The following is a 22,252-nucleotide window of genomic DNA, read 5'->3' on the forward strand; positions in this document are numbered from 1 at the left end:
ACAGGCTCCAGTTCCCTTCTGCAGCACACTGTGAAATTACTGCTGGTGTTTCTATGGAATATGCTGAGAACACAATACCACAGACTAGAACAGTATGACATGCCTACATCCATGCCTACTGACCCAATGGGCTCTGTACTCATTTCTTAAGTGAACAACCATAGCAAATAAAATACAGATAGCCATTTATGAAGTATTGTGTGTTTATGGCTCCATATTCATGCCAAACATATCTCTAAGTATGTGATTGCAAACTCACCACTGCTCTCTACTAAAGCTTTCAAAAACCTTATGCATGCAACTCATTCATGAGGGAGGCTGAGAGGTGCCACAACAAGTAATTACTACAGCCTAAGCGGTGAGAAACAGGTAAAGCAAATCCAGGCAGGTTTTGAGCAAGAACTCTTTGCCCAGTTGCCTATTTACAGACTACCTCCCATTCACAAGTAACCTCGTATGTGAGTACAATTACCTAATTGTTTGCACTGCAGGAGCACCTACGGACTTCGGCCTTGAGCCCGTGCCCACACACCATCAACCTGACAGAGCCACCACCAAAGACCTTGGCCCCAAAGCATGTGTGTTGTCAAACACAAGCAAGAAACAATGTTTGGACACACCAAAATAGGTGGGAACAAATCAGGAGCTGTGAACTACGAAAAGGCAAATTTTGATGAAATCTGCAGCGTGCTGGGAGTGGAGCACAAGCTTCAGTAGCACAGGTACCTGTGCACTTGGGTGTTAAACACAGGGCTTGGCAAGGTCATCGGTTTTCAACTTGGCATCTGCAGAACCCCAAATGACCTGTGAACTCCTTTCAAAGAGCTTACAGAAAGGTAATAGTGAAAAGCAAGGCTTATATTTGCTGTATTTCTGCTGGAAATAGAAATTAAAGAAAGCTGAGGACCATCTGGTCATTACTCACTGAGACACGAGGCAATGTAAAGGATTCAAAGCCGTGGAAAATCCTCAGGAATTGGAAATAGATGCACAAGCCACTGAGCAAATGTGTTCATCAGCATGGAAACAAGAAAAAATTGGAATAGTGTGTCTCAGTTGTTCAACAACTTCCTAGCTAGTGGAAAAAAAAAAAAGTCAAATTTATTTCCTTTTTACCCTTATCATTTGTCACAAAAATCAACCTTCTGAATTTTATAGCTCACTTTTCTTCCAGTTCACAAGATGATTGGTGTCTAGCGACTCCCAAAAGATAGGATATATTTTGTCCTCTGTCTCAATACAAACATTGGAGACACTGGAAAGGAGGCACTAGAGCTGATTTAAGTAATCACTGAAACCAGAAGTCTAAAAATCGTTTGAGCAGGAAAATGAAAGAGACTAAGGCACTGGGCTACAGATAAATCTGCTTTTCTTCTTTAAGATCAAATATGTCACTGAATGAGGCTAGCTATTGACACAAAAAAAGCAGAACAATGATAGATGTAGTGATTCTGACACTAAAACATTTCACAGCCATGCTGTGCTTGAAATGTAGCCAAGAAGCGTGTCCCTACAGACCTTCCAACAGCTCTTTCGCATCAGCTTCACCAAGGAGCTCTGGCTGTACAACTCTAACAAAAACTAACTACCAAAAAAAAAATACCTTGGAAATAAAAACAAAGGACTTGAATTAATAAGAAATCTATAAACTAAAGGCTACAAGCTATCACCATGAATGAAAAATGACAAGGTGAGAGCTACTAACTCCTGCCCAATGAAAGAAACTGAAAGGATTGTAGGTCAAGCTGCCTCCTTTTTGTTACTTCGTCTTCATTGACAAAGTATTAATTAAGATTTTTGCTTGATACTTTTATTGATAAAGTATTAAGACTTCTGCTTGATGCTTTACCTAAAGGCACTTGGATTAATTCTTCTGCTGTTTATTCTTCAGAGCATTAAACACATCAAAAATAAAAATGGAAAGAATACTAGTTCTGATTTTGCAAGTGTAAATCGCAATTAAAGGGCTCCTGGCTTAGACACAGACAACCCACTCTGGAAATAACCAGACAGACCAACTCCTCAGGTGAACCTCCTAACAACAGTCAGGCAACTACAAGAACATACAACGTGCCTACATATAAAAGTGTGAATCCTCTCACTGAAGTCAGACTTGGGCAGCTACATTCTCATGTGGGCATCGGTGTCTTGCTGAATTTGGACTACTCAGAGAAAAAAAATGGGAAACCTCTGTCCATATAGCTTTTAAAACCCACACATATATACACACCTGCACATACACATCTATATGAAGGTAACAAGAACTCCAGCTGAAAATCACTTTAAGCTTCTACTGGGGGATGCTTCAGGACACAAAATTTCTCTGAGAAAAGCTGCAAAGCTTCACAGCCCTACGAGTCCTACACTCCTCCTTCTACACCTTGCAGGCATCTCCTAGTCAGCTGAAAGATAGGATACGATTGTACGTAGCTAGACCTAAGAAAATGCATGAAATACTACCAAAGTCTCCACTTTTGATAAAAACAGAACAGATCTAACACTATCAGACTTGCTTCCCTACCACAAGAAGCACTGCGTTCAAGATTACCTGTCCATACCACTACAAACCTGGCCAGCCTCCCTCCTCTCTGGGTCTCCCACTCCTTCCAGATGTTCATATTCATAAAGGAGGTTTCTCTACAAGGGTGACACCTGTTCTGAAGATGCTTGTTTGAAAAATACCATACTTGTTTTTAGAGCATCTCAGATTACAGACTGGAAGTTTTAATTTTCACGCTCTCTTTACAGCAACTGTTTACATTACCTCTTCATGACTATTCTTTGCCACTTTTAGCTTCTCACAAAACTAGTGTTTTCCTCTTTAAATGCATAGGTTTTCTCAGCCAGTAGAAAAAAAAAAAAAAAGGAAGTATTTATTTTCAACAAAAAGGAAAACTATGACAAACTAATAGTGTTGTCAGGAAAGCTCAGTCCTCAAAGCTTTCTTCAGCTCCACTTTGAAAACAGTAGGTTAATGTGCTCCTTAAATTCCCTTTTCTTGAAAGAATCTAGGAGCAAAATACACACCCTCTTAAAGAAAAAATAATAATAACCTCGCATGCTATGTTAATAATGCCTAGTGTGTTAGATACCATCTTTGCCTGAAAACAGACCTTAAAATCCTGATTTGCAACTGGTTAAAGACCTACCTAGTGAACAGCAGATGCAAGTCGTTGACCTCCTCACCAGCAGACCACAGCTGCACATAACATGACACCAAGCACCTGAAAAGCTCCATTCAGGCTCATCCAGCCATCATCACTCAGCTGGTAGGTGAGCTGAGCAGGATGCAGGCACCTCACTGGGCTCAGGGAGTACCCAGGCACAACCTCCTGCCGATCAGCTCTGGAAACCTTGTGCATGGGCGCTGGCTTACTTCTGGCTTCAGAAGCCAGAGCACCTTGACAGCACCCTGGGATTAAGCAAGGTGTACGGGTTTCCCTGCGTGGAGATGGTGAAGACAAAGGAGGCCCTTTAGGGAAGCCCAAAGAAAACACCGGGCTTGCTCTTAACGCCAGCTATTGTTATTTCATCTGTCAGTGAGAGGGGAACGTGTCTGGGCACCAACCCTGCTGTACGCGAGCACAGGAGCAAACATTCAACTCTGGCCTGCTGGAGCAAGAGGCAAGGCCGGAGTCTGCTCCCACACAGGCTGAGGAGAGGCTGGCAAGGCTCAGGGGCAGCTGATATATTTATTAGGCTACCAAGTCTTACTCACAATAACGTGGAGAAAGACTTATGCATCCAAAAACCTGTTTCTTTCATATCCACTGCATATAGACAGAAATATTCATGGATGTTGTTACCAAAGTAGAAAATACAACTTGAGTCTGAAAGAGTGAATAATAATTCGCCTATTTTTCTTAAGCTGAGAGTTTCTCTAGATTTTATGTAGGCTTTTTTTTGTTTTTAAAGTACCAAAAAAGTTCCCTTTAAAAAAAAATAGCCCCACAATACCTCGTAAGACTCCGCTGCCATGCCTGAAACACACTGTCAGCAGCCAGCTTCCCCTAATGCTAATAACACATTGTCAGTTTTACAGCCCCAGTGTTAAACACCATCCTTGCAGTCTTACTCTTTTGTTCCTTCTGAGCACCCAGTGAAAATGTACTTTACAGTACGTGCAACTGGAAGGGAGCAGATGAGCAGGAGCTACCACAGCTGTGGTTTCAGGTGAGGATGGACACAGCGATGCTCTGCCCTGCTACCAGTGCAGGGACTGAGCCACTGCTCTGCCACAGTCCAGACCCAGGTCTTCCCCCCAAAACACACCTGCTGTGCTAGTGGGAAAGCCACCGGGACTGATCACCTTCCTTCTCCTCTTTTTTTGGTGGGATTCCCCATACTGGGCCTAGCACTGCGGCCTTTGCTATCTTTGCTCTCCTCCAAAGATAAGTAGCATACAGACCTTCTGAAGCACTAACAGCCAGCAAAAACTGCTTCAAAAATACACCTTCATGAAACTACCCAAACCGAGCTCTTCAGATAGACATTTTTCAGTCACACTGTATAAATTTTGCAAAGAACAAAGCATGGAGTCGTTTCATAGAGTTCAGGTGGTTTGCCTTTCTCAAAAGGCAATCACTGATACACCCTCATTAATCGCTCCATTAATCAGCTGACAGTGGAATTCAAGGTTAAGCTAATACAGCACTGTGTTTGACTGCTTCCAGACTTCTACTTTGGCCTCCCCAGCCCAAGGAACAAGAACAACAAAGTCTCATGTTGCGTGGTTTAGAAGCATGACCAGCTCCAGAAAACACACTACAGAAGTCGCTATATGGTACGCATTTAAGTGCACTGTATAGTAACTTCCTTTCATAAGAAAAAAATCAGAATAGACTTAATAAAGAAGAAGAACCCTTTGATTGCATGCTCTGTTGCTGCTGTGACTCAGAGCAGGAGCCTGATTAAAAAAGAGCTGTGAAGATGTGCTCAGATGTCAACAGGAAAGCACTTTGGTTCATCAAAATATACCTGCTTGTACGTTCTTAGCATTCATATGCTTCTCACCACAGGTCTCAGGTGAAACTCCAGGTCAAACCGAGGGATCAAATACACCGGACAGAAGAAAGCATGTTTATATATTAGGTGAAGGGATTTTATTCCAAGAAGAAAATAATATCCTTAAAAACCTTTCCAGATCTGGCCCACCCAGGGAGTAATTTCAATAGTGGAAACTGGATATTGCAATAACATTTCCAGCAGTCAACATCATTAGAAAACAATCAAAGCATTTATGCTCTATATTTAAAGTAGAAACAAGTTAGAGGGCTTGAAATTTCAGAACCCCATTAAATTTCTGCTGCTGCAGGGATTACTAAGATGTTCCTTCCGTCCCCACATCTCACAGCCACGGTTTCTGTGATGGAAACCACCATCTGGTTGCAGCTTTTCTTTTATTTCCTCCAAACACTTCTGGCTTTCCTTGACTACCAAGAAGGGAGAAGCCCAGCCATCGCGTGTTTGCTGAAGCCAAGGCAGGCGTGGTGCGCTCTGAAGGCAGGCTTGAATGCCAAGAGCCCTGGAGGACACCTGATACTCCCGGGCTGCAACTTTCCTGTTACTCTCCCTAACTAGATGTCGCGAATGCAAACAAGAATGTGGTAAAGCTCTGGCATGCCCTACCTCGGGGACAAGCTGCAATGCTGCTGGCCAGGAGGACAGGTTCGAGATCTGGATGAGTGGCCCAAGGCAACAGCATCAGAACAGCTTGGAGAGAGGGCCGACGTCCCTGCCATCCACTTCACAAAATCACTGAATGAAAAAATCACCAGCCAAGCCCTGGGACAGCAGTGTTTTCATACACAGCTGACTCTTCCTATAACATCTGTGCACTGAAAGCATACTTCTCCGTGAATCCAAACCAACCCATTTAAAGCCAAATTTCAGACTATGGCAACATGCGTACAAGGTCCGAACTCAGCCCACTACAATCCTTACAATCTGATAAATATAAAATTAGGCAATATGCCTCCACAAGCAAATTACAAAGAGAGCTTAACCGTGACACAAAAGGAAATTACTGGCAAGATTTGCAATCAGAGCTTGCTGAAGGTTTAAGCCTGCCTTCGACAGGTTAGGAGAAAATACTCGCCTCCTTCCTGCCGAGTTCCTGCACTGGAAGTTGAAAATGAATAAAAAGGAGCAAAAAAAGCTTGTTTTCCTCTTTTAAAAAAAAAAAAGGTCAGGTGAAGAGCAAGATGGGGCTCATTTGGCATACAACGAAGGCAGCCCAAGAGCCCACTCAAAAAGAGTTTGCTGCTAAAGTCACAGCCACCACCAAGGGCTCTCTACCACACAATGGCACTCTTTGTGGGGGGAAAGGAGGTGGAGAAGGGAGAGAGACAGCACGAGCTGTCCATTAACCTTATAAATCCTTGACTTGAGTTGCACAATGAATACAATATATCAGTGTGTTTGACTTTGCTTCTTCGTGAGGAGTGGGAAGGGAGGGGAGAAAAAGAAATTAAATGAAGTCATATCTTTCCTTCCTGCGTGTTTTTCATTTTCACAGTGCATTTTAGATAAAGGCAGTAACCTGTGTTAGTCTTGCAAAACCATCTGCAGCTTCCTTTAAGAGCAAAACACATTTCCATCTCCAAGGTTTCACGACCAAAACGTGAGCACAAACCCCATACACAGAAATCAGGCACGTTTTATGCAGTCCGTGCTCACTTAGCTCTTGCCCCCCTCTTCCCAGCCTCTAAAGGCTGCTCTAACAAAGTACATCGAAGGCCCAACCCAGCACTTCCGAGCTCTTTACTCAAACTTGGGAGCAAATTCATAAGCACCTCAGTCAAGCCACTAGTTTAAATTTACCCAAATCTTTTTTTTTTTTTTTAGGTTGCAATAGCCGCCTCACAGAAATAAAAGCTGATCTCTAGGCAGCTCTAAGTTGGGGTGGGAGAGAAGAAGAAAAAAAATTGCATTTTGAATCCCCTCAAGTTCCCATGGCAATACTATGAGGCATACAAAAGGTGTAGATGAGTGTGCGGTCAACTCCTCCTCAGAGGTTTTATTACTATGAAACCTAAAACTCCCTTGCTGAAAAGAAATTTTCTTCATTTAAAGGAGATAATTGGGAGGGAAAAAATAGACAATTCATGTTTTATGACTGGCTATAAATGAATAACATTTAATATCCAATAGTCTACGTAGCACCATAATCATCCACTAATGACTGGAGAAAACTCTGTGAAAATTAGTGCACCTAAATTGGTGGAGTGTTAATTTAATTTTTGGTGCCAAGAGGGAACAGGGCAGGGAGAGGGAAGAAAGGGAACACTTAGCTCCAGCTCCCAGCGTGGCAAAAAAAACTCGTCCCCCCCTGCGCCTGGCTGAGCACAAACAATGGGCAGCAGCCCAGCCCCACCGACTTCGCTGAATTATAACTCGTGCTAGTTAGTTTAATTATTGCCCATACATTTCTTGAAAACGCCGATTGAAACATCAGCTTGTAATTGCAGAAATTGCTCTGGGCACAACCACAGGAATATTGCAAAGTTCGGTCACTTCAGTTCAGCTCACTGCTAGAGCAGCCCTTGCAAAAGGGCATGGCCCTTCCACAAAGCATATGAAAACCTCTCAAAGACGCCCATTGTCCAAGACCCAAAACTCAAGCGCAAGAAATACAGCAGGAAGTCCCATCTGCGAACACAAAAGGCGATGGAGACAGGGAAATGAGGTGGAGCACCCTCAAGCCTGCTACACCAGCAGTGCCTTGCTTGGGGAGGCACTGAAGAGCTGAAAACAGTGGGGGGGGAAAAAATCAGCTTCCAGGATGACAAACACTAGTGGGAGCAAATGGAAGGTGTGTCAAAGAAATCCTATTAAAATAATAACGCTCATTAAAGACTTAAGTTACAAAAGCATTGCAAAGTTACAAGAAAGCTTCAAGTCACTCTTAGCAAAGACGACGAGTTTCATCATGGGACCGACAGGATTTACAGACGGGTTCCTCGACCCTCCAAATCAGCAAACTTAGCACATGCTGGCTTTGTGGCTTTGTTTACTCAAAGTCCGCGTGGGCTTCCCAAAGCGTCCCCCTCAGCCAGCTCAAAGCCGAGATACACCCACCAGTTTCCTAACACGCGAGCAACTCCGATCATGGCAAAAACGGAGGCCAAGCAAGCTGTTCCGATGTAGCCCTTTGGTTTCAGGACAGCACCCCAGAAGTGAGTTTTCACGTTACATGCCAAGCACTTTGTTCCCTGTATCCTCAAACCCTGAACTAAAGCAGTCCCTTGACATGCTCATAATTTAGGGGTCACCTGAGCACTTCACCCTGCAGGCACTGCCCTTGTCCACGCACACAAAGGCCATGAGGTGAAGAAGAGGAGGCACCCCCTGCCTTGCCACCCCAGGCAGGTTGGGATGCCTTTAGCAAAGCACTGCCCCGCTTTCTCCCATTGCCCCCCTCAGTTATTTATCAACAGGCAGTAACAGATTGCTGCTCCTCACCTCACCACTGCCGCGTAAAAGCCAAATCTCGTGGGGACTTCTTTTTTGGGGTGCGTGTCCGTAAGCGGCCTGTTCACCACTTCAGCACTACACAGTGGAGAATAAACCATGTGAGGGCTCCTAAGTAAGGCAGAGCCACTTACACCTAATTATGCTGAAAACACAAATACACAGGTTTAAGCATATGCTCATGCCCACAGGCCAGGCCCGTTACTTTGACTCTTCTCTAACTGAGAAACTCCCCTGGTCTCCTTACAGTATGTGCATGTTGAATCTACTTAGATGACCGGCATGATCAGTCTGGCCGTGGAAAAAAGGCAATGAAAGAAAACATAGATCAGTTGTTCCCATCTCGTTTAGTGCAGCTGAGGACACTGCACTACAGGCAAGACTCTGGTGCAAGAAGCAGGTCCCTGCTCTTCTTTCATAGCTTTAATCAAAGACCAAGAGGCACTTTCTATTTTTAAAGTCAAATGAAAACTTTGGGTTTGAGCCTCCTGCAAAGTCACACTGAAGATAACCCGCCAGGAAAGCATATTATTTACACACAAGGCAGCTTACTTATTAACACAAACCCCTAGCAAAAGCTGTATTTCCGTACTTTAAAACGGGCTGCAGAGAGCTGTTTACATTCCTTTCTGCCACCAGCAACGCCAAGGTCTGAGCCCGGCGCCCCACGGCCCTCGTGCACCATGGGCTGAGGAATGTCACCCCTCGGGCAGGGTCCACAACACCCCAAAGATCAAACACCAACCCTTAATCACAGCCAGGTAACAGTGCCCATTCCAGAGCTCCTCCGGAGCCAGAAGGCCCAGGGGAGCTGCCCCACGCAGCCAGCCCTACCCACAGCCTTGTCCCCACGCCTACCACGACACTCTGTTCCCCAAATGAAGGCACGAGCATCTAGCAGCCTTTGGTGGGAAGCACGTGCAGGCTCTCTCCCCTTGCTTGCTGGCTGTGAACAGCAGCTCCGTCCAAACCCCAGCCACAACACAAGCCTGCTACCTGCCAAGCAGTTTTCACGCTCTTCTATACATCGGTGGAACGCAGAAAAACTTTAGTACCCCCATGGTGGATCTGCCACCCATTCTCCAATGCTGTTTGGTTGCCTAGGTTCAGAGGGAATTTCTGTATAATGAGCAAAAAGGGTCTATCCACTCATTTTTAAGTGGGCAGCTTGTCTCGAGCTTCCCCCTCTGCACAGGACAAATCATTGTGTTTGAGCAGATCCCAGGGGGAGACAGCGGGTGGCAGAGAGGTGGCTGGGAGCTGAGCGAGGGACACCACTGCGCCTGTCCTTCTGTGCTGCCCACTCCAGAAGGACAACGACAGCTAAAAACACTCAAAGCCAAGGTCAAAAAACGAAACTGAGAAACACGGAATACTCAGGTTCCACTCTCAGTGCTGCAAGCATTTTTGCTGTCCATGCTAGGATTTATTTTTTTCCCTGAAGGAGTTTCAGGGAGAGCCATGCCACTTCCCAGGCTATACCACAGGCATGCAGGATTGTGAAGGACTCCCCTTGGGGCACAGCACTGTAACTCAAATCTTCAACCAACCGTGGCACGACAGACTTCTCCATTCACCGCTCCAAAAGCCACCTGCCTTACACCTCCCCAGGATTTCCACCCCTCAATCCTCTCGTGCTTCCAACAACTCCGCACCGACACCAGGACACAAGACCAAGCCCCCACAGCATCCCACATTTCTGGCGAGACACCAGCTTGGCCTGAAACACGCAAGACTCCTGCTGGGGACCAAGGGACGAGGGCTGGCACCAGCACCCCACAACACACCCTAAAACCACTCCCGGACCCCTGCCAGCAGCCCGGGGGTGCCCGGGCCGTGTACTGGGGCTGCCTCCTGTGCCCTGCGGTCCCCTCCCGTCCCGTCCCGTCGCGGTGGCACCCACCCAGGCACTTGATGTGGAAGCCGCTGGGGGGCTTGAGGGATCGCCGCGCCCAGCCCTGGCGCAGCACCTCGAGGTGCTCCTCCTTGCCCTGCACCAGCAGCACCTGCTCGTCGATCCAGCCCAGGAAGAAGGTCTCGGCCACCGCCGCCGTGGCCCGCCGGTCCCAGAAGTGCTGCATGTTCTCCCGCTTGAAGTCCGCGAAGATCTCGTAGCCGATGCGGTGGCGACCCAGCTCCGACGATGCTCCCCCCGCACCCGGAGCCGGTCCCGGTCCCGGTCCCGGTCCCGGTCCCGGAGCCGGTCCTGGCCCCTCTCCGCCTCCCCCCGGTCGCCCCCCGGCGCCCAGGACGATGGCCAGGGAGTGCGGGGCGATCTGCAGGCACCGCTCGGCCCTGCGCGGCATGGCCCTGGGGCATGCCCTCCGCACCGGGCACCGCACCGGGCTGCCCCTAGCGCAGCCCCGGCACGGCACGGCTCGGCACGGCTCGGCGCGGCACGGCCGCTCCGCCCTCGGCACACCTCCGGCACGGCTCGGCACGGCTCGGCTGCTCCGCCCCTGCAAGCGGGCCGGGCCGGGCCGGGCGTTATCCTGCCTCCTCCCGGCCAGAAACAGCGCAGCGCATCCCTCAAGGGGTGCTTCCCTGTCCCAGCGCGGAAAGGGTCCCCAAAAAGCGAAGCAAGCCCGCTGCTCAGCCCTGGGTGGTGTCCGATGGTTTCGGGATGGATCCCAGCAAGTCTCCTGTGCGTGGTCTTTGAGCTCCATCCGGACCCCACAAGCCCTGCTGAGTCCATCCATCACCACCTTTGTCACCCGTAATAATCCCAGTTTGTGTCTCGGAGGTACTGAAATCTGGTAGTGATGGGGCAAGTACAAGGTCCTTTTTTCCATCAGTTTAATATTTTGCCTCCTGCACACTCCACATCACCGGCTGCCCACGCAGAGCTCAGCAAAAATGGGCCGGGTGTGAGCAGAAATGGGGGGACCCAGGTCCAAAATGCTGCTCAGCTGCAGGCACTGACAACAAGGTGCCAGTCATGCTTGTCAGAAAACAGATTTAGGAAGCTCACCCCCACCATCTGAAACCCCCAAGACCACAGCAACACATCATGTTTTAGAGGAGGGGGCAGAAGGGGTGAAAGGGAAAGCAGAGGAAAGGGGGACGCAAGGAGAGAGGGGGCAGCAGCCAGCTGAGGAGGCTGCAGCCACCACGCTCTGCATAAGCTGTGATATTTTACCTGTTTCTCCCAAATTCACTCACAGCAGCATCCCTTAGCACTTTTTGCCCCCTCGAGCTATCACCCACTCAGTTCTGACCTTGTTCAGATCCTGTGGCACTCTCCATCTGCTCTCATTCATTGCCTTCCCCGGGGCACTGCCTGCCAGCTCAGGCTCCTCTGATATTTCCATTCCTTGCTTTTTGTTCTCTGGCCAGTGCTGTCTAGAAAATCTGTAAATTTGTAAGGCCAAATTTACCAGCATCCCAAAGAGTTTTACAAGGAGACGTTGTGTGAACCCATGTGTTACCAAAGGGGAAATGAGAGGTCAAATAAATTGTCCAGAACCACAGCGGGTCCTTCAGAGTCAGGAGCAGAGCTTAACAACACCAGCTCACAATTCTGCAGCCCCTGCTTAAGCAGCCAGCACAGCAAGACCTCAGGACCCCCTCGCCTCAGAACCCACCAGTTCTGGTTGTGCTGCTGTCAGCGTGTCCCAGGAGCACTTTCAGATGCTCATTCAGCCCTAAGCGTTGAAAAAGGACCCCCCAGCATCCTTATTGTCCTCCGGGCTGCTTCACAGCATTCACCTGAGCCATTGATTGCCTGTTAAAATAACTAGTCTTAGTGTGTTGAAATTACTGTCATGATCCTGTCATGCTTGTGTTGTTATTACCTGGTGCCTTCCTCCTCTCCCCATTATGCCAGCCTTTTATCTCTCCCATCACACTTCCATTTCAGTTCTGCTGGGCAGGGCTTACCTTTGTGTCGCCTTTGTGCGGAGCACTTCATGCTGACATCTCGGCCACTGATCAGAGTCAATAGGTAACTTCAGGGCTTGGTTGGGCTCTTCTGTTTCTTTATTCCTACCTGCAAGAACAAAGGAGCCAAATTACACCTCTGGACTTTTTTAGGTTTCTGCTCCTGATAGGCACTAAGCGCTAACATCAGGGCCGCCATTTTGTCTACAACCCCAAGGCCCAAGTGCCAGCCACATCCAACACCCTCCTCTCCTCGCAGGGAGCAGCGCATGCCACCGCATTGACCTTACTCTCTCCATTACCTGAGTTTCTTTTCTCACCACCACCACTTTCTGAAGCAACCTGTGTGGTGAAATATGCCACATAATTGTTTCCCTTGCACTTGCAGCAACGCTTGCCTGCTGTCAATGTCTTCCCTGCCCCTGGCTGGTTCTCCCCTAAAGGCTACTCCTCAGCCTGCTGGCCCGCTCCCACCCTGCTTTTATCACCTATTCCCTCACCTTGTTTGCAGAGCTGGTCTTCTCTCCATCGGGCACACACCTTTCCCTGCATATCGCCCAGTTATCCTGGGCGATAAACGCCTGGGCTCGTCATGCCCTGACGTGATATCAGGAGGATGCTGGCGTTTCGTGGGTGCTGGTGGTACCCGCTCTGCTGGTCTGTGGCACCCGAAAGTGAGAGAAGCAGGCAGGACAGGTGGGACGATGCTAGAGGTGGTCCCAATGAGTACATACTGAGTAAACTTCATCATTCCTCATTCCCCCTTCTTTAACCTCTCGTTACTGATTCAATATTTTTTTTCCTCAGAATTTTGGTGGGGGTTGGTTTAACTTTGGTTTATGTACATTTTGTAGCTTCCTGTTTTGGGGTGGAACAGCATCTCCTTCCTTTCCACGCACTCTCAATTCTAGGGACTTCTTCCTTCCAAGCAAGCAATGAAAGCTGACCTGGTGTTTCCCAGTAGGGATACAGGCAAAAAGACAGCCTACAATGTTTTTATAGTTGACTATTGCAAATGGATGAAGTGGCACTTCTAAGTGCCCCTGAAGTGTTTGGAAAGGTAGAAGTTTACCTTGCTGGTGGGAAGAAACCTCTGAAGATCTAGACTGGTCTCTTTGAAATGTATCTGAAGTAGCAGGAGGTCCCCAGCAAACAGCATTATTTATGGTGTTTAAGGGCAGAAAGACAAATCAACCTCAGGGAAAAGAGTATTCCCCTAGAAATCAGCAGGGCCACAGAATGGAAAAGAAATGCTGAGGTAAAATATGTATATTTTAATGGTGGTTGTGCATCTTTCACTTGTTTGCAGTTTTGCAGCGTACGAAGTGTGTTAGCAAGGGATCTGTGTGATGATTTGGGGCAATTTGGAGTTGTCTTCTCTTGCCTCAGCGGAGAGCTACACGTGGGCAGCCAGCATGGCCCTGATGCACACGAAGGGTCAATGTAAGCTGGGTCAGGCTGCTGGCTTTGCAGCAGTGGACGTGTGGAGAAGGGCCAGGAGGAGATGTGCCCACAACATGAAGGCCTGGTGCTCTTCTTGTCATGCCCTGCGAAAAGACATGAGAACTGTGTTTTTTTCAAGTGAATGCCCTAAAACAGCGGAGATGTGAGCACCGATGGCAACTTCTGCCTAAGAAAAGAAAGATCGTGGAAGAGGGCTTCTAGTAGGTGTTTCTTAAAGCTTTTCCCAAACTCGTGACAGCCTTTGTAGGTAAATACAGCTCCATATTCACTTAGTTTGCATCATATGAAAACTGGTTTGCAACCAAGAGTCCACAAGGCAGCACTTTGTTTAGCTTTACCCTTTGGTTTCGGTAACCTGTTTTGTGACATGAGGACAGTAATACTGCTGGCATTTGTGAAGTTCCTTAAAAATCACAACAGGAGTTGCTATTTGATGGTCTCTGCTCTGCCAGGAGCCAAGTGTTTCCACCCTGGGCCCTGGTCTGCCACCCTTCCCGAGAAGCCCTGTGCAGAAGCCCTTACTCAGGCACTTACCCAGTGAAATCCGTGGGCGCCTCCATGTGAGGAGTGATGGGCCAGCCCCAGCCTAAACAGCAGCCAGGAAACAGCTGACTGCTGGCTTTTTAAGCCCTGCACCTCTGCCTGACTCAGCCCTGCTGGCATCACGGATGCCGGGGCAAACCAGGCCGCGGGACACAAGCGGGAAAAGGAATGGAGATTCCCAGCTGTGGCAGCTGTGCCCACCTTCCTCCTCAGGAAAATCCTTGGTGACAGCATTGAGTTTTGGCAATGGGGTAGCTGCCATCTGGGTAGGTGAGCAGGTAGGGTCCAGTTAGCTACTGTCTGCTTAACAATACCCAATGCATACCAGGGAAGTGAGGCTGGCTGGGGTCAGGAAAGTCTTCCTGCTTAGGAAATTACTGGCTGGCAAGGCTAGAGAATTGTTAAGAGAGGAGGAGAAGGGCATTGCTATGTCTTAACCCTCTAAATGTAGTTATCTATAGAAGAGAAACTTGCACGTGCCTTCCAGCCTATAATTGTCTCTTACTTGCTGGGACCTTGGGGCCATTCTGATGGTGGTTTTTAGCCAGATTACAGCCAGGCTTGAGGGTGAGGCTTAGACAACGTATTTGACAGAGGCAGGATTACTGCTTCAAACTATGCAGCTCAGCAATATCGCCGTCATAAAGGACTCATACTTGCAGGTAACATGCAATTTTAATTATGAAAATGGCACACCAGTTTGCCTAAAATATCCGCTTGTCGCTTTGCTTTGCAAAAAAAAAACAACACTAAAAACGCCTTCAGGCAGCTCATGCACTGATATACCGTAACAACTGTGGTGTGTTGTGTTTTTTTTTATGATTCCCCTACCAGTAATGCAAAGAAATTGTGAATGAAACAGCCATTAATTTTCATGAGTGCTCTGGAAGAAAGAGCAATAAAATCCATTTCTCTGCCCATTTCCCTATTTCCTTGCTCAGCCTGTGGCCCGCAGCAGGTGGGCTCTTCTGATCCCTGATCCAGTCAAGCAGAGGCGTGGGGCTGGCACCCGATGGCTCTCACATCGTTGACTTTGTGGCTCCCAATTCAGGCTGGCTGGAAGAGAAGACCTCGAGCAAATACTGAGCCCACAGAGCTACTCCACACCTCCACAAGGAAATTCCCAAATGTTTTTGAGGTGCCCCTGGCACAAGCCTCGTGATGTCACCTGTGCCGTCATAATGTCAGTGAGGTCACTGCCACCTGCACAATGAAGTCCCCAAGTGATCATCGTGACCAGTTCCCATCCTTGGGTCTCCACTGCTCCCACTGCAGCCTGCAAAAGGCATGGCTTGCTCTGAGGGCCATGCGAAGACCCGCAGGTCTCCGGAGGGCCTGCTGTGGGGACTGCCATCTCTCATGGGCATTTTTGGCAGCCATCTTGCTTCCTCCCTTTGCCTCGGCTTGTCAGGATTAGACAGTTTAACCAGTGACCCTAGTTGTCATCAATCTCAATACTGAACACGCCGAGATAATGCAGACAGCTCTCCTCTCTGTGGAGATGGGTGCTTATGAAGTATTTGTGAAACCATTTCAGCTAAAGAAGACAGACAGCTCTATTTGGTGCCTCGTATCGCCTGACAGGCATAGGCACACCCTGGGATAACTCTCTTGTCATCCCGCTCCAAGGTCAAGAGTCTGCACTCGACAGAGAAAATTGCCTTTGGCACTCTGACAGAAAAATGAACACACAGCAGCATCCAGGGCAAAAAGAAAAAAAAATTGAAAAGAAAATCTTTGTAAACCAGGTGTGCCAGATTTCAAGCTTCCCAGAGCTTAATGCCTTTTAAATTTTGTAGCTTCTCTTTGAAGATTATCCATGGACCCAGCACCAGGCTAAACCAGAAAGTTCAGCTTTTGTTCTTACTGGGACAATAGCCATTATCAGCTTATTGTTTTACGAATCTCAGGCACGATTAGCAGTGACTATCAGCGGTGAGCAGAGCACCACAGCACCAACAACCCTTCATAACACACCATCTCTTCATACGGCTTGGTGTGCTGATGGATGTTCACACCGATGCTGAATTTCTGCCCCCCATTTTGTCCCCACTGTGCTCCCCTTCTCTGCTCTGCCCTCTCCTCTCCCTGACACATCTTCATATACCTTTCCCAGACCCATCAGGATGCACGGGGCTGGCTTAAATGGAAACTTTGCCAAGAGCCCCTAGCTCCCTGCACTGTAAACCATACCAGGGATTTTCTGAGCCCTCCTGGGTTAGTTCCTGCTCTCTTGCAAATTTCAGCAGCTAAATCTGAGCCCACTTCACTGGTAAATGTGAAACGCAGGAGGAAATATCTTTTCCTGCTGGGGCAGCAAAGATGACTCTTGCACATGAAATTTCTGTTGATTTTCATGGAAATGTGTATGTCTATTTGTTTACAAAAATGAAGACACTGCTGCTTCATCTTTGTGCAGAAGAGAGGTGTGTGATAACAGCCAAGAACCAGATAATTTCTTTCAAGGAAGAGACAAGAATGAGTAATTTTTACCATGACTGCTATACAGGAGGAGCTTTGCCAGGGCATGTGGTAGAAGTAGAAAAAAATATTTAAGCTTTTCCTTCTCTTTACTCTTGGAAATCCTGCAAGTTACAGAAACTAACAGGTAGCTTTCACATTTCTGCTTCCTGGAGCTGAAAGAGCATATTAAGAGACACCGCAGCTATCGTCTAAACCTGTGCTTGATGTTGCCAGTCCTTTTTGAGGCCAATCCACTGTCACTTTTAAAAGGTGGTACGGCTTCTGGTTGTTCATACTGGCACGGGCTGGAAGGAGGCGTGAGCTTATTGAAACGGGGAGGAAGGAGGAAACCTCCTCCCAGAAAAAAAAAAAATCAGGGGAAATTCCAAGGAAGCCAGCAGCGGAGACGCTGCTCCACCAGCGCTGGTTTAGGTGCCCTTGGGGTTGGTCTTCCAGCCCTACACCTCCCCCTTCCCGGGGCCAGAGGATGCTGCCCCACCAGGAGAAGGGGAGGAAAGAGGTGGCAACAAGGCCAGGGCAGAGGTGGGAAGGCTGGGTCACCCCTCTTGTAGCGGCACAAAGCTCCAGCTGGGGACCGCTTGGGTGCAGGGCAGAGCCCAGGTGGGTGATCCCTGCAGGGCTGACCCCGGTTCTCTTCCCTGTGCTGGTCAAGCTGTGCCATAATGCTCATGAAGGGCTCAGAGCACACAGGAAACTAAATACAATGGGGAAGAAGAAAAATTGCAGTTTGAGATTTATGTAAGTATGAGGGCTTTTCGCCATGCACTGTCTGCTTTTGGCTATGCAATCATGTCGTAACACTAACTGGCTTTTCCAAGGAAAATACCAAGCTGATTTTGAAGCCCAACATGGTCACCAAAACATGATTTCATTATTTTGTGAGTTATTTTGTGGGGTCAGTGCAACGCCCACACAGTAGCACGCAGCGGGAAAGGCGTGCGGGGCAAGCCTGAGCTCCACAGGCTGCAGGTTGGCACGACATCAAATACAAACCCAGAGCACAGATCAAGCGAGCTGGTGCTACAGAGAAAAAGACTTTCTAAAAGCAAGAAAAGGAAGTTTTAACTAAGTATTTACCAAGCGTCAGTAATGCAAATAGAACCGAGAGCTTCTCAGAAAATTGTTTCTCTGAGGCTTAATGATCTCGGTTAGAGCTCAGAGATGTACACCTGAAACCTCCTCCTGAAGTCAGGTGTCTACCTGCTGCCTTTAAAAGAATTTAAATTACAAGGATCAGAAGTTGCCCAGAAGATTTTTTAAGATCTCAGTTCTGGATTTAAGACACGTTTTATTCTACTTTCATTTTGCCATGTATAATTCCTTCCTGGGTCTGCTCTGCGGTCCTGTAGGTAGACTTGGTTGAGGTCTGTTCATTGAGGTCAGCAGGGAGAGGCACAGGCAGACGCTGTGCGTGCTGCAGTCCTGTCCCTCTACCATCCATCCAAACCCTGAGGCAGACCCATGGAAGCAAAATCTTGGGGGGATGCCAAACCTTTCTTCTTCTTTAGAGGGAGAACTGGAGAAAATTTGCAAGTGGATTTGGGCAGAGTCTCCCTACCTTGGGCTCAGCAAGCCTTGTGGAACCCAAGTGGAAAAATACGTCCTTTATTTAACAGTGAAAGCAATGTGAGGAACTGCAGCGTGGCCGGCGGCTGCCCCAGGAAGACGAGCCTGGGGAGCACCCCACACCTTGTTCCCGAGCCACAGTGCGTGATCATGGAGGGAAGCTCCAGCAGATCAAGATCCTGGGTGCAGAAAGCTTTGCGACCGAAGAAGGCAGCTACTTGCAGCAAAGCCATACAGCACTGTTCAAATGGTTTGTTGAACTCCTCACAGAGATAATTAGTAAGACATCAGCTTCATTTACCTAGAAGTTGGACAGCAGTTGCAAGCTAAAGCTTACTACCGTGATTAGCGTTACAGTAACAAACGTGAGGGTTGATTGCAGCCATACATCTACTCATGGCAGATGTTATGCCCTCTCCCCATGGTGGATAGCTCGTCACTGATAGCCAGGGCCCATCAGTCACCCCGTTTCCCCCAGCAGGGAAATCCCAGGTGTGCTGTGGTTGGCAGCACCCAGCCCAAATTGCATCCCCCCTGACTGCAAGCAGGCACCGCTCCTTCATGGCCAGGGGCATTTGCTCACTCCTGCAAAGATCATGGCCCATGGGGACGCACAGCCCACCTGTGACACACACAGGCATTTCTTGTAGCTACCCGTGAGCTCCCAAGTGCCAGGTTAAGGGGGTAACAGCATTCCTGTCTCGCTACTCAAAAACTCCTTCGCTGAGCACATTCATCATCCTTATCAGCATCCCCTTTGGTCTCAGGTATATGCATGTTTGAACCAAAAGCTTCTCAAGTCCAAATCCACTCTGAGTGATCGGCATCTCCAAGGTCATAAACTAACACAGGCGACTGCTATGCTCCTCACGGGAAAGTCCTCATGGAGCGGTGGCCCTGTGAGAGGCCTATGTAGAAGATGACATTCCTCCGCTCTCCCTGCAACCTCCAGGCCAGACAAAGGGCCTACGAACAGCATACTTCATAGTAGAGAGAGAATAAATTAATCTTCTCAGTTATAACAAGCCTGGTAGTTGAAAGCTGCACTAAAATACCTTTGTGTTGCTTTTTGGCTTCCTAAAGTTGGCCCACAGACAAACCGTCACACAGAACCAACCAGTAAACATTAGAATATTTTTAAGCACATTTCCAATTTCCTTCCCCCTGTGATTATCACATAGGCTTTGATATTTGCTGCAGTTGTTTGTCCTGTCAGCTGTACAGTACCCCGACGGAGCACAGCCCTCAGAGCCCGTTACTGATCAGGTATGTTTGGGTACCAGACGGGCTTCCAGGACAGGCTGAGGCACACCGCGATCCCCTGACATCGATCACAGAACAGAGAAGGTATATAATATATATGTATATACACGTGTAGTGTATGCATGCATCTCTAGGGTTTTACTTACCTTTTAGGGGTGAAGCAGACATTTTTAATACCCTCTGGTTGAGGCTTCACAAGGAGCTGCCTGCAGCAGCTGCCCGCACATTTTCCTCACTGTGCCCTTGGGGTAGGGCTGTCAGCAGCAAACAAGGAGCAACCGGGACACCAGAGCTGGGAGCAGAGTGCTTTATGCTTCAGGAGCATCCCTGCACTGCACACCAACCACAGGGCTTTGCCTTTTCCTCTCCTCCCTTACCGTGCCTAATTCTGTAGGCTACAGAGAGAATTTAAGCCCCCTTTTATCACACTACAACACAGCTACCGCTGCTTGGACAACTCAGAAACTGATGGTGGTATTTCTAAGATGGCATCACAAAATCTAAATGATGAAGAGAAATCCAGCTAAGTTCATTCAGTGCTGCAGACTAATGAAGTATTTTCTGTGCAGGTCAGGAAATTCAAATACGGTGTGTGTGCATGTTACTCCTCGTTTGGGTGTTTATTTCACTGATGTACATAGGTGTGTGTACACACACAGATAAGAGCTGCATAAAAAGAACCCTCTGGATTCAATGTATTACACACAATAACTTATTAAAATAGTTTGGGAAATGAATAATTTAAAAAGGAGGTGGTCAAAATTTTATTCACATAGGGAAAAACGAATATTCTTGTAAAAGAAGCTCAAGCTTTTCCTTTAGCTACTTTAAGATATTTGAAAAAACACACAGTAATTGCTAAGGAGTGCAGATAAGGTAGAAATGCCAAACATTTACGTGCAAAATGGTTTAGAGAGAGAAAGTATGTGCACGCTCTGGAGCAGGAAGACTGGTGGATGATGAACAGCTGAACTTCTAGAAAGAATAATTGAAATCTCAGCTTGAAGGTCAGGTTTGAATGTCCCAATGGAATCCGATACTTTTCAGCAACTCCTAAACACAGGAAAAAGAATGCCAGCTACGTGTTTTCACTTACTTTCTAGGGAGAAATTTTTGACTCCCATATTTCCTCATCCCACTGGCAAGTTCAGACTATGGTAAGCAGCATGCATAGTTAACATAGTTTTGCATTGATACAACATATCCTATGAGCATTGCTATATAAACTTGATCACTTTCGCACAGTATCATGTTCTCTAGCAAATCTGGAGATTTGGCATGGAAACTTGACATAATTTTCTTTAAAAAATTAGAATAACATTTACATTCTGTTCAGGTGAGGGAATTTATACTGTCTTGAACAAATCCTTTGGGCATTTTAAAATTGTATTTAAATACATGAGTGTCTGGTTTTAATTATCCAACACTTGCTATCTCTTTGGAAATAAGAAGAAACGGCAACACTGGAAAACAGTTCTGCTTTCCTATATCCCAATCCATCCCCATTTGTATTTGCAGATCTTTTCTCCTCTCCTCCAAAATTAAAACTGCTTCAGGACAGTACGCTTCCTTAAGGCTTGCAAAGAAAAAGGACAAACAATTAATCTAGCCTATTCTTCTCATTCAGCTTATCATGCTCAAGTCTACCTATTTCACATCCTGCAACGTGATCTTGCATTTTGTGAAATTTCACTGGCTACAAGACAAAGCCCTCTGCAGTGAAAGGTGAGGAAGACTCCTTACTCCTAACCTGAGGAACTTCCAGATATATGACCAAAGACACACACGCTAACATGGGAGGCTTTCTAAGCTCTACAGCACACACTTTGGGGTGCAAAAGATGAGGGGATTCAGAAACCAGATAATAAATGAGCAGAGCTCTTAGACAATTTGTCTACTTTCCACCTATCCATGGCAGAGTCAGAATTCCTTATGTTTTTTCCTAGGGGAACCTTGAAATAGAGGAGAAAGTACAAGCATCTATTAAGTGTCCATGCAAACATGCACATGAATAACACACCTTGAAGAAGCTGCGGTTAAATGCTAGGTAACCATCCTCTTCCTGGGAGCTGCTCCCCAGAAGAAAGAAGCGCACTAAGCCAAACGATAGCCATTCAACATCCAGGCTGAAGGGCACAAAATTAAGGTTTGGGAAGAGCTATAGAGATGCTGTGAAAAACGGGGTTTGAGGAGAACAAAAGCTCCTAGTTTTCTGAACCAAGAACTGAAACTGCTTTGTCTTCTGACCCTTTAAGAGTTCAAAGCAATAAAAAACAGTGTGTTGAGTACTTCTAGGACACAGGTAGAGATATCTAGAGATTCATCGGCTGTAACCAGGAAGTAGCTCCCAGAAAAGTTAGAGGACCTCGTGTAGTTCCTCTCTTCGTTCAGACAAACGGGCTGTTTTCTGCAAACAACCCGGTAAAGCAGATTGTGATACACAGGGGGGATGCAGAGCTTGAGAGCTCACGGCCTCAGCGAAATGTAACCTTCTTGGGAATCCAGGAACCTTGCTCCTGCCTACCAGTGAAGGGAAGGAGTTGTCAAATTCCACATGGACAGCACGATTGCTGGTGCAGAG

The 22,252-nt window shown here is 47.3% G+C and overlaps 1 protein-coding gene across 4 annotated transcripts in view; it reads right to left on the bottom strand.

Annotated features, from left to right (window-relative positions):
* The window catches only part of LOC118253499 (storkhead-box protein 1-like), a 60,096-nt gene extending 49,240 nt beyond the window's left edge, over positions 1 to 10,856 (bottom strand). For 3 of the 4 annotated variants that reach the window (XM_035557924.2, XM_035557925.2, XM_035557926.2), the window contains exon 1: positions 10,376 to 10,856. In XM_035557924.2, coding sequence (XP_035413817.1) covers positions 10,376 to 10,778 — 403 coding nt within the window. In that variant the 5' untranslated portion in view covers positions 10,779 to 10,856. The remainder of the gene's footprint in view (positions 1 to 10,375) is intronic. The other variant, XM_050710238.1, reaches the window with a different exon arrangement.
* Positions 10,857 to 22,252: the final 11,396 nt, after the last annotated feature.

The sequence above is a fragment of the Cygnus atratus genome, chromosome 4 (assembly GCF_013377495.2).
Source record: "Cygnus atratus isolate AKBS03 ecotype Queensland, Australia chromosome 4, CAtr_DNAZoo_HiC_assembly, whole genome shotgun sequence".
Taxonomy (NCBI): domain Eukaryota; kingdom Metazoa; phylum Chordata; class Aves; order Anseriformes; family Anatidae; genus Cygnus; species Cygnus atratus.